General features: G+C 43.7%; 1 protein-coding gene across 2 annotated transcripts in view; it reads right to left on the reverse strand.

The window, feature by feature from the left end:
- The window catches only part of GLG1 (golgi glycoprotein 1), an 86,840-nt gene that overhangs the window by 24,003 nt on the left and 44,505 nt on the right, over window positions 1-18,332 (reverse strand). For both annotated transcript variants that reach the window (XM_087729024.1, XM_087729025.1), the window contains exons 5-13: window positions 18,024-18,227; window positions 14,852-14,923; window positions 13,489-13,672; window positions 10,326-10,540; window positions 7,319-7,440; window positions 5,190-5,291; window positions 4,907-5,060; window positions 2,816-2,953; window positions 85-171 (exon numbers count right to left, since the gene is read on the reverse strand). In XM_087729024.1, the coding sequence (XP_087585150.1) occupies window positions 85-171; window positions 2,816-2,953; window positions 4,907-5,060; window positions 5,190-5,291; window positions 7,319-7,440; window positions 10,326-10,540; window positions 13,489-13,672; window positions 14,852-14,923; window positions 18,024-18,227 (1,278 nt within the window). The remainder of the gene's footprint in view (window positions 1-84; window positions 172-2,815; window positions 2,954-4,906; window positions 5,061-5,189; window positions 5,292-7,318; window positions 7,441-10,325; window positions 10,541-13,488; window positions 13,673-14,851; window positions 14,924-18,023; window positions 18,228-18,332) is intronic.

The raw sequence follows: 18,332 nt of genomic DNA on the forward strand, positions 1-18,332 counted from the left end.
GCATAGTTTGCAATCCATTAACAATGACTCAGTGTTAAGCGTCACAGAATAGTGGAGCTTTCTCTTTTGAAAGAGTGACCTCACCTCAGATTCCAGCTCTGTAAGGTTTCCAACAACGTCTCTGCATTCAGTTACCAGATCATCCAGATGGTCTTGTAGACATTCGAGTTCCTGCACATAAAAAACAACAACAAGAAGACATGAATGCCCACAAAAATATCCCCAGGATTCTGCTATGGATTTTAGCAATGGTGTTATATATCATTTTTCTGACAAATATAAATCCTGATCTAATAAGTCATAATTATTGCTCCAGGTTGCATTGAAGTAAGAAAGCTAAGATTCACACCCCTCTGAAATACCACTGGTCTCTCAGCTGGTCATTCTTTTAGCTACAAATACTTGGCTTAAAACAAAGAAGAAAGTAAGGTTTTACACCTAGGCAAGGAAAACCAAATGCACAGGTACTGAGTAGACGGTACCTGGCTTAATAGCAGTAATTGTAAGAGGGATCTAGGAATCTTGGTGGACAACCACTTAAATATGAGCCAGCAGTGTGCTGCAGCCACCAAAAAAGCCAACACAGTTCTAAGCTGCATTAACAGAGGGACAAAATCAAGATATCGTGAAGTGTTGATACTACTTTCTAGCGCCTTGAATACCGCATCCAGTTTTGGTCGACACAATATAAAAAAGCTGTTGAGATTCAGTAAAGAGTGCAGGGAAGACCAACAAAAATGATGATTAGGGGGCTGGAGACTAAAACATATGAAGAACAATTGCAGGAATTGGATACATCTAATCTAGCAGTGTCAAACTCACGGCCCGCAGGCCAAGTGCCATCACACGCTGGCCATGCCCACTTCCATTTTAGCAAAATCACGACAAAAGTCGTAATATGTCACATGACAATGGAGTTTGACACCCCTGGCCTAGTCTAATGAAAAGGAGGAATAGTGGTGACATGATAGCAGCGTTCCAATATCTGACTAGCTACCTCAAAGAAGAGGACACAAGCTGTTCTCCAAAGCACCTGAAGTTAAAACAAGATGCAATGAATGGAAACTAATCAAGGAGAGAAGCAACCTAGAACTAAGAAGAGATTTCCTGATAGTTAGAACAATTAATCAATGGAATGGCTTGCCTCCAGAAATTGGGGTTCTCTTACACTGGAGATTTAAGAAGCGACTGGATAGCCATTTGTCTGAAACGGTATAGGGTTTCCTGCCTAGGCAGGGGGTTGGACTAGAAGACCTCCAAGGTCCCTTCCAACTCAGTCAGTTTATTAATGCCCAATGCTAAAACTAATTCTTGCATAACATATGAAATGTGCTTGGTTTATTCATTCTAATATGCACGTATTTCCTAACTAGATTACAATATTTCTGGTTCTGAATCTTTTACTTCGTTTCTTATTTCTCTGGCTGATTAAGCAATTGGCCTTGCTGGGGTAAACAGCTTTTGGGCAGCCAATCTTCACTCAAGTATGCATGTTGCCTTTTAACTGTCTACCTGTAAGGAGCAAGTGCCAAAACCAATCTCCCCTTCATCAAACTCCTTGGAAGGAAGGCAGGATAAGGTCGCATGAAAAAGCGATTGAAGAAAACGTTCCCCGCTTTGTTCAAATACTCATTATGCTGAATAATAAAATCCGTTTAGAGAAACCTCTTATGAAAAAGAGCCCCAAACATCTCCTGCTTTGAGGTTCTTCTTTCTCCATTAAAAAGTCTACATTAACATGCTGAAGGAATGTCAAAAGACAAAACAATCAACCCGAATTCTCTTCTCCAGGGTTGCCACCAAGTTCCTTCTTTGGGGTCTCTTCAGCCAGCTCAGAAATTCTGAGAACTGAAGTACACGGGTCCCAAATTTTGCCAGAGTTGCCCACCCCTGCACCAACATTTTCCCTTAACATCCATAATTTCAAACACCCTTAACAATTTAAAAACGTAGCCAACCTGTTTCTTGACCAGCAATCTCACAACTCCCCTTTCCTTATTACTTCCTGCTGAATTGACGATTGATTTGGCTTGGGGCAATCTGGCAGGGAAAGTCGCAAATTGCAATCACCTGACTGCAGATGTCGCAACTCTCATAAGCGCAAGCTGGTTGCCAAGCATGCAGATTACAATTGTGTGACAGCAATGACCAGAATTTTGAGAACAGGTCCTAACCACGACTCATCTCGCACCATTCTAATTTTATGTGGTTGCGGAATGGGTGGCTGCTAACCAAACACCACCTGTAGTATTAACTGCACTGTAAAAACAGCAAGGACAGTATTCAAAATACGAAATAGTATCTGTGTGATCGCCTCCCTGTCCTGGTTGCTGGAGTCAGTTCTCTTGTCAACTGTGCTATTTTTCTACTATGTACAGTAAAGGTAAAGGTTTCCCTGCCAGTTCTGTCCAATTCCAGGGCATGGTGTTCGTCTCCATTTCTTGGCCAAGGGAGCCAGTGATGTCCGAAGACAATCTCCCTGGTCATGTGGCCACAATAGCTATATGCCAAAGGTGTATGGAATGCTGTTACCTTCCCACTCAAGGGGTACCTATTAATTTACTTTCATTTGCACGCTTTCAAACTTGTACAAATTCTCTTCAACCAACACATGGCCCCACAAGCAATCAGGTTTCTATTCAAAGCAGTAGGTTACAGAAATGCTCATATTCTAAACCTGAAGAAAAGTTATATTGACACATTATTTAAAAGTCGAGATATTTTCAGGTAATTACCACTGCTTAGCCCCCAAATATAACAATTCCAGTCTAGTCTAATCTAATCTAATTCTGAAAAGAATGAATGCCACAGTTACCTGTCCAGTTTCTGTTTTCTCACTGCACCACTTCCCCAAATCTATCATGCACTTGTCTTGAAGGGCTGGATCTAGTTTCACATCCAAAGCGCGCTGATGAAGAATTCGCTGTACTTCCGCTCTGCATTCTCGGGATAACTACGAAAGACGGATATGGACATTTCTGATGAACAAACCCACCCACTCAAAAAAATTGTGTTTTTCTTCCAGAAGCAGACACCAATTCTCCAGCTGTTCTTGGCCAAACCCAGTACCAGGTCAAAACATTGTCTCTTCTGAGTCTTCCTTTTTTTGCAGTCCCCTTCCAATTCTTACTTTCATTGATATTTGAATAGCTCAAATGTTTATTTAATCAGAAAGTACTTAAATAAACCATCAGAAGGCAGCAACTGAATCAATTGGGTCAAGCTGCAATTCTTGTTGTAGGTAGCTAAAAATAGATCCAATCTCTAATTTGTGCTTGTATCGAAGTGCTCAGAATTCCAGATTTTCTATCTTACATTTAGGAGGCTGTTTACACCGAGAAGTCTCACAAACATTACATGGCTAGATAAACTGTCTATTTATAGAAAATAAAGTCATATATCAGCAGAAGACTCAACTAATGGACAATACAAAAATCAGATTGAAACTAATGTTCTAAAAAATTAAGACTAAGTTAAATATAGCCAAATTTATTGGGGAAGGAAGCAGGGAAGGAATATAAGAGATGCTCCATTAATCCTCTGGTCTTTTATAAGTTTCTTCTATAAAGCTGACTGTATGATTTTTTTTTAATCTACAAAATGCCACAATCTCATTTCAAAAATCCATTCTTTCTTGGAGGCAGTTATGGTTCAGTTTCCCCAGATCTCAAGCACATTGCAAGAAAATGATGTAACCAAGGTGTTATTGGTACAAGAAAAAATTGATCAAACCCACCTCCACAGCTGAGCAACAGTCTGCCAAATCTTTTCCCCTCCCACAATTTCAGTTACTCCTCTGTAACATCGGGAGAGAGATCTTCCCGTAAAATGGGTAAAATACAATTTTCCAACTTTTTTGTCCCCACACCCAATCTCTAATTGCAAAAGGTCTGTAGAGTCTACTTGTAGAGTCATCTGGGTTTGTTAAATCCAGATGACTCTACAGCGGTGATGGTGAACCTTTTTCCCCTTGGGTGCCAAAAGTGCATGCGTGCATGTAATAGCGTGCGTGCAGATATCCATAATCCAATGCCCACCCCGCATGCATGCACGACCCCCCCCCTTCCATTTTGGTGCTAGTAGGCTTCCCTGAATGCTAAGGTTGAACCTGGGATGCCAAGGTTGAATCTGGGATCCTCTGATATGGAAGTACATTGCATTATGAAGTCTCTCCCAGGGACTAACAGCTCTTGACCTCCTTCCGGTGGATCCTTGCCTCATTATAGAGGCAAGGAAAATAAAAATCTGTAGGTTTTCCCATGAACATCCTAATATGCACATGGAGCTTCCCAGCCAAGAAGGCTGGTGTAAAGATCCAAGCAACTAGTCCAGCAAAACACTGCGTTCTCTTCCCAGATGTTCCCAGACCTTCTGCTCAGTTTCTCCTTTAGGAACATTCAAAGACTACCATATTTTTCGGAGAATAAGATGCTCCGTGATTTTGAAGAGATAATTTTTTTAAAAAAAGTTTTTGCACTGTGCAGGCCTCCTAAACCCTCTGCATGGCTCATTTTTTTGCAGGGGGGGGGGGGAAAGGCATGGAGAAGCTTTGGGAGGCTTGTAGAGTGCTCCTGGGGGCTGGGGAGGGGGCAAAAACGAGCAAAAATGGCCCATTTTTTGCTCACTTTTGCCATCCCCAGCTGCCAGGAGCACTCTACAAGTCTCCCAAAGCCTATGCACGTCCATTTTTGCAAAGGGAGTGGGGTTTCGAGAGGCCAGAAATGCCGTATTCAGTGTATAAGATGCCCTCAGATTTTCACCCTCTTTTGGGGGGGGGGGGGAAGATGCGTCTTATACTCTGAAAAATATGGTACTTCAGGAACTAAACCCACTGCATGCTCCCAAAGCCTATTTATTCTCTGAGAAGCACCAAGATGTGTCAAGAAGATGATGGGATAATACCTACCCTTCTTCCCTGCTCTTCTGTGCGATAAGCGTGTCTGTATAGGCAGGAGAAGATGGCTCCGGGAGGAATAATCTCGCTTGTTTCATTCCAACCATGAGTGTGACAAAGTCGAGAGGCATCTCCTTGGCACTTACGGTAGAGGACGGAATCCAACCTAGGAGGGCCCAAAGAGCATCAGCGTGAGATTTCTGGGTGGCTTGGCTCCCCACAGCAGCCATGGACCAGGTAGGAAGTCTCAGAGTCACAAGCAAAGCGCCTCAACGCCCCTTCCCCGTGCACTCACTTCCAATCCCGTGAAATAAAGTACTGAAGCTCTAAGAGCCGGTGTTCACAATCCTCCACCATCTTCTCTGTGTACAAGTGCTCCATGAGGCAAGAAAGAATCCTACAGGAGAAAGAGAAAAGTTAAGACCGCAACTACAGCATTTCTTTTTTTAAAAAAAGTTTATTTTTTCATTTCAAGTTCATTCACACATATACATTTTATAGTTGCTATTTAACATTTGTCTATTCATTATTAGTCTCTATATTTATTTTTACACACACACACACACAATTCAGTTCTTGCTGCCCCGTGCCTTCATCTTATCTTGCAGCAACCTTGCTCCTTCCATCTTCTCAACCTCCCTTCTCTGCCTTCTTTCCTCCTCTCCTTCCTCCTTTCTTCTTCCCCTCTCCTCCTCCCTTCTAATCCTTCTTATCCTCTCTCCTATTCTAGGTTCCCCACCCTTGCTTTCTCTGTTTTACCCTTTCTTCCTCCCTCCTCATCCGCCCTCCTTTCCGTTGTTGCCCTTGCAAATACAGCATCTCTGACACTCTTGTATTAGGTCCTACTAACCGCCAGCCTCTGGCAGGCAGGCAGGCGAACCAACCTGCCCACAAACTGGCTGCCCATTGCAACCACAGAGCCTTCTCTAGATGAAGGTCTCTCTCTGGTCCACCCTTTCCCTATATTGCTTATCCGCAACACCAACTTGAAGCGGCATTAAAATCCCCGCATCTCTCTTCTCTTGGCAACCAATTGCCTCTAAAAATCAGAATCTCCCAGTTTCTTTTAACAAGATAGGCAGAAAGGGAGGTAATCCTCAATCTACAACAGTTCATTTAGTGACCGTTCAAAGGTACAACAGCACGACACTGAAAAAAGTTGCCCTTGGCTGTTTTTTGCACTTACGAGCACTGCAGCATCCCTATGGTCACATGACCAGAATTTGGATGCTAGGCAACTGGTTCAATTTATGACCATTGCCTTGTCCTGGAGTCATGTGGTCAGATTTTGTGACCTTCTGACAAACAAAGTCAATGGGGAATCGAGATTCATTTAACAATAAATGCAGTGGTTCGCTTAACAACTGTGGCAAGAAAAGTCGTAAAATGGGACAAACTCCCTTCACAAATGTTTCGCTTAGCAAGATACACTTTGGGCTCAATTGTGATCGTAACTCAAGGACTAAATGTAGAATAAAATTATACAAATCCCAGCCCATTTTATCCCTCAGAGGCTTTCTTCAAATTTTACCACTACCCGCTCTGAATCAGAAGAAGATGGTTTATTTCCTTGATAAGTGAGGGATGTAGAAATGGCCAGGAAGATGCCATTAACGTATCATTGTATTGTATTGTATAAGTTTATTTATAGGCCGCCCTTTTCCCTGAGGGGACTCAGGGCGGCTTACAACTTATGTAGGAGGGGGATACATACAATGACATATAGGACAGTACATAATTAAAAGAATAAAGCAACATTCATCATTCGGGCGGGGATGGATTATAATCTTTAACCCCAGGCCTGACGGGATAGCCAGGTCTTGAGGGCTGTGCGGAAGGTCTGGAGGGTGGTGAGGGTACGAATCTCCACGGGGAGATCGTTCCAAAGGGTCGGAGCTGCTACTGAAAAGGCTCTCCTCCGCGTGGTTGCCAGTCGACACTGACTGGCAGATGGAACTCGGAGGAGGCCCAATCTATGCGATCTGATGGGTCGCGAGGAGGTAATTGGCAGGAGGCGGTCTCTCAAGTACCCAGATCCACTACCATGAAGGGCTTTGTGGGTGGTAAGTAGCGCCTTGAAGCGCACCCGGAGATCAACAGGTAGCCAGCGCAGCTCGCGGAGGATAGGTGTTATGTGGGCGAACCGAGGTGCACCCACAATCACTCGCGCGGCCGCATTCTGGACTAGCTGAAGTCGCCGGATGCTCTTCAAGGGCAGCCCCATGTAGAGCACATTGCAGTATTCCAGCCTAGAGGTCACAAGGGCCACAATCACAATCATCACAGCACCAATCTCTTCTAATCTTTCTTAGTCCAAATCTTCCCTCTGCAAGAGACCACCTGGAATCCGTCCCTTTCTCTGTGGGTCCCTCTCACCCCAAAGAAACATGTGCGGGCAAAAAAGGGCAGGGCTTGGCCACCTACATGGGATCTCCGGCACGGATGTGCTTGCAGGCCGTTTGGATCACTGACTCGCAGGCTTCGTTCAAAGCTCGATCGATACGATAATCCGCCACAGGGTCCACCTCCTGGATCAGCGTCTGAAGCTGAAGGAGGGAGAAGAAACAAAAGTTAAGATCCAGAATCCTCATTGGGACAAGCAGCTGTCTCGCCACCAGTTAAATCCAGGAGGCCATGATTCTGAAGCATGGATGTCACCCATTCCTTGCAACTTCAACGTGGCCCATAGCCCCCCCCCCCAAAGGAGAGGTGGCTTTGGGCAAAGGGTTTTTCCAGCCCAACCCAATCAAGAGCAAACGGCTGGACTTTGGACTAGGTAAGACACCCGACTTTTTGTAGTTCTGCTCTTTCATTTGCAGCAGGAAACTTGAAGTCAGGCAGGCAAAGGGTCAGGCTACCCCACAACATCTCAAGATCCAGGCATTTGCGACCCAAAGTACCATCCCCTTTGTCAGGCCCCAGGAACCAAGACAAATGTGGCTATTCTGCATGTCATATAATATATGTAGGTATATACATAATTTTGCATTTATGTATTTATCTTGCAATCTTTATGTAGTGTAAAATTGGAGGTGGTGACCCTTTAAGAGCTGTATGCAACTAGATTTCATTTTTAATGTATGCCAATTAGTGTAATATTCAAAGTGACAATAAAGTTATTCTATTCTATTTCATATTTCTGTTCTGTTCTGTTCTATTCCACATTTCTATTCTATTCCATTCCATGTGGAGTTACTTCTGAGCAGTTATTATTCCTCACCTATAGACGGAAAACTTACCAAACGAAAACAACTACTTGTATTACTATAGATATACTCTTAAGAATCACCAGGAAGGAGCCTTAACTCTCCCCGAACAACCCTTCCCTTGCCTTTTGGAAAGCAGCCCCGCCCTTCTGGAATCCAGACTACACTCTACCACACTCATTATGCAATTAAGATTAATCTCAATGAGAACAACCAGAACCACCTTAGTTGCATTGGGTCTTTTTCTCTTCCTAGAACTGACAAGGCAGGTGGGCAGGGCGAAGCTGTGCTGGGCACTCTAGGACGGTGGTCTTCCCCCCCCCCCCACCAATTCCACTCATGAATGCAAGTTGCAACCTCCCAAATCTGAAACAGCTTTCAAGTAAAGGATGTTTGAGGTGAATGACAGCCTAGGAATTTAGTGCTCTTAGTTATTTCATTTGGGATGAGAAGAAAGCAAAATATAAGCCACCGGACCCAAATTATAGAAAACATACTGACATTCCAGTTTAATACAGTGCAACATTAACAGCAAGATGGCCAGTTTCCCAAAAAAGCTAATCTGAGTGCAGTTCTGAAGAAATCTCAAAGCTTATGGCATCCTATTACCCGTTCCTGGAAAGAAAGGAATTCAGTAAAAGGTTCTTGTAAGGAAGCAGATTTTTATTTAAAAAGCCTTATCACTTGACAGTTTTCTAAGGAAAACAATGTCAGCTTTGAACATTCTACTTCTCGATTCAGCCACCTGTTCGTTGTGGACTTGGCACTGCAATCAAACCACAATCTTTCCAAATCCTCGCAAGCTAAAAGAGTTCCCTAATTCTTTGGAAGCAAAATTCTTCCTGAAAACCCAAGTGCTGCCAGGAAGGGTGGCCAAAGGGGATCAGCCGAGCTGCATCCCAGCCACTCCTTTCCCAGCTGATATGTTGCAAAGTACCTGAATGAAAACCTATCCAGAAAATCTGGACAGTCGTAAGGTACCAAACCACCAACTTCCTTGCACTAATGCACCTATCCAACAGAGGTGTGTACCCAACAATGGAAGCCTGCAGGGGACACCAGCATCATCTGTGTCTGTCTGGGAAATAAATCTACTGCTCTCGTCACCCAAGGTACAACACACCGAAGCAGGAGGAAGTTTTCATTTCAGACACACAATTCTTTGGCTTCCTTTCTTTAATCTTGATTCTGTTTATCCTTCCCCAGCTGGAAACATAAAATGATCAGGGCCCTCCTTTTATGTACAACCAGCAAGTTCTTGGCAGACTAAGAGTCTGTTATTGAAGAAGAGGGAGAAAGCAGTGATAAAAGATTAATGTTGCTCCCTTTTATCGTTGTTAATTCCTGCAACTAGGATGTATTTGGAAATACCGAATGGAAATACTGTGCCAGAAAGATAATGTATGCACCGGAATAGGAGAGGTGGCGGCTACATGGAGCAGAACCAAGGGAACATACCCTGAACCTAAGCTACCACATTCACACAGCCGTCCGTGTGTGTGTGTCTGTGTGCCTCGTGTGTGTGTGTGTGTGTATGTGTGTGTGTGTGTGTGTGTATGAGAGAGAGAGAGGGAGGGAGGGAGGGAGGGAGGGAGGGAGGGAGGGAGGGAGGGAGGGAGGGAGAGAGAGAGAGAGAGAGAGAGAGAGAGAGAGAGAGAATGAATGAATGAATGAATGCAGGCTAGCTGCTCCTGGTTTTTATGTTTGGTATAGATCAGTGATGGGGAACCTTTTTGGCACTGAGTGGCCAAACCGGAACGCACATGCACATGCTGGCGTGCCGAAAACCGGAACACCAACTGGTCTTCCAGTTTCTGGCAGACGCAGGCGTATCAACCTCAATTGTGGTTATAAGTCGAGGACTACCTATGTTATGGAAGGAAGGAGAGGGAGAATAAAGAAGGGAGAGCGAGAGAGGGAGAGATGGAGAGAGAGGGGGGGGAGAGGGAGAGATGGAGAGGGAGAGGGAGCGAGAGAGAGAGAGAGAGAGAGAGAGAGAGAGAGAGAGAGAGAAAGATCATCCTCCCCTCAGCCAGTCTGCAAAGTGGCAAAGTTGAATGATTGTTGCTTTAATGGGAAGAGTTCCTTCCAAACAGCCCACTGCTTTCTGCACAGAAGCCGGAAAAGATTATGCCCAAGATGCTAAAATCCAGCAAGCACCAAACAGGGCATCCCCCTGTGAGGAAATTGCAGGTGAAGACTCCCCCACCCCATGCAAAGCTTACTGAATGTTGGCAGCTGTCCCCCAAGTTGCCTTTCTCTCCCCGAACCACTTTCATCAGGCAGTGCAGAGTGCGGCCCTTTCGATGCAGCCCCGAGCAATGGTGCTCGATCTCAGTGCGGCAGCCGAGGATGATTTCTGGGCTCAGGGAGAAGTCCTCCATCAGCATCCGCCTGTAGTCCAGCATTTCTCCCTGGCATTCGCTGCTTACCTGCCGGCCTAGGACAAATCAGAGGAGACTCAAGGAAGGTGGAATAGAATCCCAGCAATGAACAAGTCATCATGGGCCTTGGATTGTTGGAATGGCACATCAGAAGAATTGCTCTGGCTGGGACTCGTGCATTACATAGACACTCTTGTTGCAATAACAAAAATTGGGAAAGGGATTTTCCACTTGGAAATTTTACATTTATCATATTTTTTCGGACTATAAGACGCACCAGTGTATAAGACGCACCAAGGTTTCGAAGAGGTAACTAAGAAAAAAAATTTTTTTGCCTTCTCCCAGCCCCCAGCAGCCCTCTGCAGGCTTCAGCAGGGCTCAGGGAAGGCAAAAACAGCCCCATTTTTGCTAAAAATGGGCCATTTTTCACAAAAATTGAGGCATTTTTGCCTTCCCCCAGCCCTGCTGAAGCCTGCAGAGTGCTTCTGGAGGCTGGGGAAAGGCAAAAACGCCTCAGCTTCGGGAGGCCAAAAATGGCTGCATTTGGTATATATAGGATGCACCAATTTCAGCATCAGAAAGCTGATAAAAAAGGATGACTTGACTGAGTGAAAGGAATAGAGCTGAGGCAGGCACCAACCCAGCTATCGGCATTTTTAGTTTTTTCAGGCTTGAACCTTTTCCTAATAAGAGCGTTGCTTTAAATTACTCACATACATATCTGAACACGTTTTTGTTTTCAGTCTGCCCCTTTTTTTATTAAATGCTCTAAACCAACTTCTACTGTCTTTGTTGGGGAAAGTGCGTGAAATTTTAGATTTACTTACTGGACAGACTTCCTGCAACTGGCAATGATGCAATCCTGCATTTTAGCATAGATGTAGTATGGTCATACAGAAATACCTTGATTGGTTGATATCTGGAGCTTGTCTTGCATGGCTGCTCATGTCAGGTGACACTACAAGCATCTCAGGTGGGTTAAAAGTCAGGGCTTTAACTTGCCCTCCCAAAATGCAAAAATCCCTTTTGGCCCAGCCAACTGCCAGATTCATTTGAACACCGGGAATTGTTGTTGTGCTGCATCACTTACATCTGTGTAAGCTTCATCTCACAGAAATACAGCCTGACATTCTCCTGCAGAATTTGCTGGTTATTATCCAGAATCAATTGCTCACTCAGCCATCGAGAGCTGCACAGCAGCCCCAAGCCATGATACTCCCACTGGCATGCTTCACAGTTGAGTGAGGCACTTTTATTGAAATGTAATGTTTCATTGTCTCCAAACACAGCGTTTCTCATTAAGGCTCAAAAGTCTGCTTTTGTTAGTCCCAGCTCCCGACACAATATTGTTCCAACTGCCTGCTGGGTCATTCAGGGGGTCTTTGGCAAATCTGAGACAGGCAGAAATGCAGTTTCTGAAAAAGTAGAGATTTTATCCTTAATATCTTCCTATGCAGACTGTTCTTCGGTGTTGCCCTGTTGGTAGACTCATGAATACAAAGATCAAGCAACATAAGGGCCAGTAGATCCTTTATTCTCAGGATTCTTTGGGCCCCTTGATCTTGGAAGATCTGTCCTCAGAAGAATAACAAGGTGCTCCTCCATTTGCCTGACCTGGAATCCAACATCTCTAGAAATTGCTTTGTAGCCGTCTCTAACCTCACGAACATCCCAAATCCATGTTCCAAGGACCACAGAGCTCTCTTTTAATCGTGACATGATTTATTGCCACTATTTTCTCCTATGAACAGAAGCTCCAAGAGGGCAAACAATTGGTCTCTTTTTTTGAAGAGACGGAGCTGCTCAAACATGCCCCGAAACTCACAATTGTCTTCTGATGGATGACTTTGCATATACTTCCCAACAAAGACAGTGGATATTGGCTTAAAGTCTTCAATAAAGCTGCCTCTTTAGTCAGTTTCTCTTTAACTATTAATAGTCTTTAGATCAAGCTCTGATTGTTTTGAAGGTCACAATTCTGCAGGATTATGAATGGATCTAAAGAAGCGTTTCAAGCTTTCTGTGGATTTCAATTCCCACAATCCTGGGGGCTTAAGTCCACACATCTAAAAGTTGCCAAGTTTGAAAATGCTGCACTAAAGGTTTCCCAACTTTGGTGTCAGCACTATGCATATTAATTCAGGGACAATCAGAAGTCCGGCTCCAAATTAAATTCAAAGTATAACATTGGTTTTAATACTCTAAATAGCCTAAATAGCCAAACTTCCGACAATGGCTGATAAAAATGTTTTGTTGACCAATGCCAACATCTGTCCCGTCAGGTGCAAGGAACCAGAACGACACAGTGGATCAGAACAGTATGCTTTTTTAAACTCACCCATTTACAAGGATTTTTCTAAACTAAATGCACTTTCTAGAGTACAGCCATATAGTCACTCCAGGCTTTTGGGGGAGAGGGGGATGTCAATTCCCTGTGGCTTCCTCTCCTTCAGATTCCAGAGACTGACATGATTTTCATGCAAAAAAATTCTGAAGTTTTTTTTTTTTACATTTCAGATGCTACACTTGTTAAAAAATATATTATTATTTAATGTGTTTTTCTCCTGTGCTATCTAAGGATTCTGCATGCATCTCAGTGACCAGGGCTGCACCCACAGATTTCTGTTACCATATATTCCACCATATAAGGTGACTGGGTGTATAAGACGACCCCCTACTTTCAGGCGCCCGCGAGCCAACTGAAGGCCTCCGTGCTGCCGGGCTTTCGTAGTTTGAGCTCAGCACCTTCCTCCTCCAGACCTCCAGCCAGACTTTACTAAGCCATCCCAGCGCTCATCCATCCACATGCCCAGGCAAGGAGCGCCGAGGTTATCGATTGAAAGGCCAGCATCTGGGCTGGTGGCGGCGCAGATTTTTGCTTGATGGCGTTGCTTTTTCTTTTGTTTTGGGGTTAAAAAGTCATCTTATATGCCGGAACATATGGTATGTTCTGTTCTGTTCACAAATTAGGGTTTGACAAAAGAGCAAAAAGGATGAACACTACCTCTGTGCACAGCAGATTCGAGGCACATGAGCAGGTAAGAGAGACGGGCTTCCCGGGTACGAGGCAAATTCTCCACATTACAACGGTACTTTTTCAGGTCGCTTTTGCAGGATTTGGCCAAGGAGTAGCTGACTTTGTAATCCTGGGCAATCAACTTTTGCCGAGTGGTCAATGCATCCCGACACTGAAGGGGACAAGCGAGAATTCAAGTCAACTGACCATTCACCTTTGATTTATATTGATTTATGACATAATTAAAATTTTGCACCAATTAAAAATGAAGACACATCTGAATTAGAAGATCCCAAAATGCTCCATGGTTACAAAGGGCTCCATTTTTCTATATCACATCAGTCCAATTCTTTTGGGAATCGCACAACCTTTTTTTTTCTGGTTATAAATCTTCTGGAGCAGGAAGTGGCCCTGAGAAACTATGAACTCCTGTTCCAAAAGATTTATCTGTAGACCAACCCTGGATGGGCTGAATCAGTATGTATCTGGAAGGAAAGCGGAACGTTTTCTTATTCCCCGGAACATACAATTTTGCTCAAACTTAATATCAATACACCACCTCTTTTGTCATTCAGAAATTATCCTGACTTTCACTAGACCAAGGGACAGAAGTGCTACAATAGACTAGCCCAGGGTGCTCTTTCAACTTGCTCTGTCCAACAAGTTGACTTTATGACATCTTTGTCCCAAACTGATGTTTACTTCGTTTCAGGCAAAACCAGGCCCATCGCGAACAATGGGTTTATTTAGCAACTGACGTGTTTCATTTAATAACCGCCACAATCGCTTAATCACTGCCACAGAAAGGTTGAAAAAATGGCTCTGGTCTTGTGGTGGATGCACTTCATGGCCACCACAACTTACCACTGTAATTTCCAAACTTAATTACAATTGTAAGTCAAGGTCTACCTGTGCTACATTCTGCAATTCAGGGCAACTTTCCCTTGGTTCACAAAGCACAGACAGAGATGTCCTAATACTGACTCCATGCCTCCACCTAAATCTCCTCTCCTTTCTACTGTCCTCCCACCCAGCTAATATGATCTCCATAGACCTGCCTGAGTGGACGCAAAAGGAACTGGGGAATTTGTGGTTCAGCCTATTTTAGAATCCAGCCACAGTCTCAAAAGTTGCATGAACTACCTTATCTCTTTAAGCCATAAGGCGATTTATTTGAGCTTAGGGTGCTTGTGTGAATAAGCAACTGCGGTGTGGGAACTCATGACTCTAGTTAGTCAGCTGGCTTATCCTCTCTTGGGTGCATAGATTAGAGAAACCCAAGAGGTGACTGAGAAGCCAAACCTTGGGTGAAGGAAGGGGCAGCGACTAAAAGGCTGAATTCAGCACTCACCTTTTCACTCATGGCATCTTCAAACTTGTGGTTAAATAGACACTTGTATACTCTGCCTTCGCCTGCTTGAGTCTGTGAAATAAAGCAACAATTATTTTAGTATTTACATTATAGTCACTTTTCAAAATCTGATACATACCGTTATTCACCATATACCGTATTTTTCGGAGTATAAGACACATCTTCTTTCGTCAGAAAAGAGGTTGAAAATCTGGGTGCGTCTCATACACTGAATACAGCATTTGTGGCCTCCCAAAACCCTGTCCCCTTTGCAAAAATGGCCATGCATAGCCTTTAGGAGGCTTCCAGAGTGCTCCTGGGAGCTGGGGAAGGCAGAAATGAGCAGAAAATGGCCGTTTTTTGCTCAATTTTGCCCACCCCCAGCCCCCAGGAGCACTCTATAAGCCTCCTAAAGGCCATGCATGGCAATTTTTGGACAAAAAAACAGGTCCGTTTTGCTCGTTTTTGCTACTCCCACCCCCCAGGAGCACTCCTACAAGCCTCCTAAAGGCTATTCGTGCATATATTTTTTTCAAAAAAAAAATGGGCCTGTTTTTGTGAAAAACGAGTCATTTTTGCGAGGTCTGCAGAGTGCAAAAACTTTTTCCCCCCCGACAGATTTTTTAATTATTTTTTTCCCTTCTACAACACCTTACAGTCATTATATCAACATTCTTATGTCATCATACCTGTACATGTATATAATATTTTGCTTCTATATTTACACACTTTATACATAGTTCTATATATATTTATATATATGGGTTTTTGGCTTAATTAATTTTGTTCCTGTTTTGCAGCCATTTGTACCAATTGTTCCAAATTTCATAATATTCCAACTCTTCTTTATCTTTTAATTTCAGCGTTAATTTGTCCATCTCTGCACAATCCAAAGTTTTTTTTATCACTAGTTCATCCGTGGGGGAATTATTTTGTTTCCAGCATTGGGCAAATGCTATTCTAGCTGTAGTTAGCAGATGTGTTAATATGTACTTAATTTTCTTTGTATATTTCCCTTTGATTATTCCCAGTAGAAAGATTTCGGGTTTGTATTTTATCTGTTCTCCTGTAATTTCTTGCACCCATTTCCAAATTTTTATCCAATATTTTTGTGTTTCCAGGCAGGTCCACCATATGTGATAATAAGTCCCTTGTACTTTTTTACACTTCCAGCGGGTCGGCTTCATGTTTGGGTACATTTTAGCCAATCTTGTTGGTGACAAATGCCAACGATAAAACATTTTGTATATATTTTCTTTAAGGGCTGCTGATCGTGTTAGTTTATAATTTGTGTTCCAAATTCTTTCCCAATCCACTAGATCTATGTTGTAACCAAAGTTTTTGGCCCACGCTATCATGCAACCTTTAACTTTTTCTTCTTCTAATGTTACTTCTAATAAATATTTGTAAATTTTTGCTGTGAATTTATTTTCCGGGCCAATTAAAATTTTATCTATTGGTTGTAATTCTGTGTATATTCCATATTCTTTTACATCTTTTTTGTATCTCGATTGTAGTTGGAGATATGGCCACCAATCTATATTTATATTTTGCTCCTTTAATTCTGGATTTGTTTTCAAATTCCCTTGGCTGTCTAAAATTTCAGTATATCTAACCATTTTCGATAGATCTAGCGTATTGGGATGTGTCATGGCTTCCATAGTGGAAAGCCATGTCGGTATTTTCATGTAATGTTTTTCTCTAATTTTATTCCAGACCTGTATCAGTGCATTTCTAATATAGAGTCTGTGAAAGTATTTTTGTTTCTTTTTAACCTCTTCCCACTTTTTTTTAATTTGCCTCTTCAAAACCTTGGTGCGTCTTATATTCTGAAAAATACGGTGCTGTTCCAACAAACTCATAGACAGACTGAAACACAATTGTCAAAGCCAATTAGAACTTCAGCTACGCTCCATTTTACTAATATATATTTTATTCATTGCACTTCTCCGACTGCTTTTTAATCATAATCCTGTACTTTATAGTTTACAAGTCTGTTGTTATTTACGAGGTAGCATCCTCAGTTAAATGAAATCAATGTTGAATCAAGTTTGTTATTTTGTAATAAAAAGTAGCCTCCTTAAATCAAGCTTGACTTTTTGTTGCCTTCATAGCTCTGTCCAATAGTTTCCTTGGCAACAATACAAGCCATATTATGGGCTTTTTCTTCTCCTCCTTCTTTCTTTTCTGTTAATTGCCAGGCTGGCCTACAGTTTGGAAATGCCGTGGAGGAATCTCGTCCTAAAGCAGGCCATGTCAAAGACTTTGAGTCCAGGCAGTGCCAGTGTGCTGTCCCACTCCCCCACACACACAACTGTGGTTTAGTGGGTTCCCCTGGAACTCCCTTCACCAAAAACCCAGAACTGTCCCAATGAAGTCCAGCCATAAGCAGACCAATGCTAGTCCACAGAACAATGGCCGAGGAGTCCAAGGCACTTGAAAGTGCCCCAACCAAAATAAACAGGCAAAATTAAATCCACAACACAAGAGGCAACTTCACGAGGCAAGAAAGGCCCAGAGTTCACAAGGCAAGTTGTCAATCCAAAGCAAGGCAAGAATCACAACGACCGGAGAACACACAGCTAGGAAATGAACACATTGCTCCCAGCGTAGCTCCCATCTGTCTGCTGTGCCAAAAAGCCAGTTTCTGCTGCAGCCCATCAAGAAGAACCTCGGCTACCTCCTCACAAGTAGTCGGGCTGACCTTCTCTGCTCCTGCCTTTTCTCTGCCCTGCGTGTTCTTGGATCAGGTGCAGAAGGTGGTTCCTCTTTCTCAGGGGTCTCAAACTAGCAGCCCCTAGGCCAGATGCATCATGCGGAGGCCATGCCAACCCTGGCTCCGGAAAGGCATAAAATACCACAATGCTTCACCTGATATCACAGGTTTGTCATCCGTGCTCGTCCTCATCCCTGACCGGCTGCGGCTGCATGCTTTCCCCAAAGCCTCGGTGCTGTCCTGCTGCAGCTGTGCTTCAGCCAAATCCCTCTCGGACGGCTGCTTGGAGCCACTGACCAACTCCCCACCTGACGTGCCGGGAACGGGTTCAGCCTCCCCCAAGCTGACATCGGGAGAGATGCCTAGGCCAGTGTCTGGCCTAGTCAGCACAGCCAGCCAGATTGGCTGAAGAGGGGCATTTTGATTAAAGAAGAGGAAAGCTAAACAGGAACTTACAGTCTCACAAAAGTGCTCCCGATCATCTCGGCAAGCAAAATAGAGATGCCGGTCCAGGTGGAAGTCATCCGAGGACAGCTCCGCCACTCGGAGAATCGCCTTCATGCAGGACTCCGAGACTTTGATGCGATGCTCGTTGTCCTCCGCCACTTTCACCAGTCCTTTCTCCAGGCAGGCCACCACTTCCCCTTGAGAATGGGCATCCTGCGTGCAGAGGAGGAAGTCATTCCACAGCAAGAAAAAATATATTCAGCTCAAATTTAGGGGCAGTTCTTGACTTACGGCCATTCATTTAACCGCTGTTCAAAG

The sequence above is a fragment of the Thamnophis sirtalis genome, unplaced genomic scaffold, assembly GCF_051295495.1.
Source record: "Thamnophis sirtalis isolate CommonGarterSnake01/CBP01778 unplaced genomic scaffold, rThaSir2_p1.2 scaffold_14, whole genome shotgun sequence".
In the NCBI taxonomy this organism is placed as follows: domain Eukaryota; kingdom Metazoa; phylum Chordata; class Lepidosauria; order Squamata; family Natricidae; genus Thamnophis; species Thamnophis sirtalis.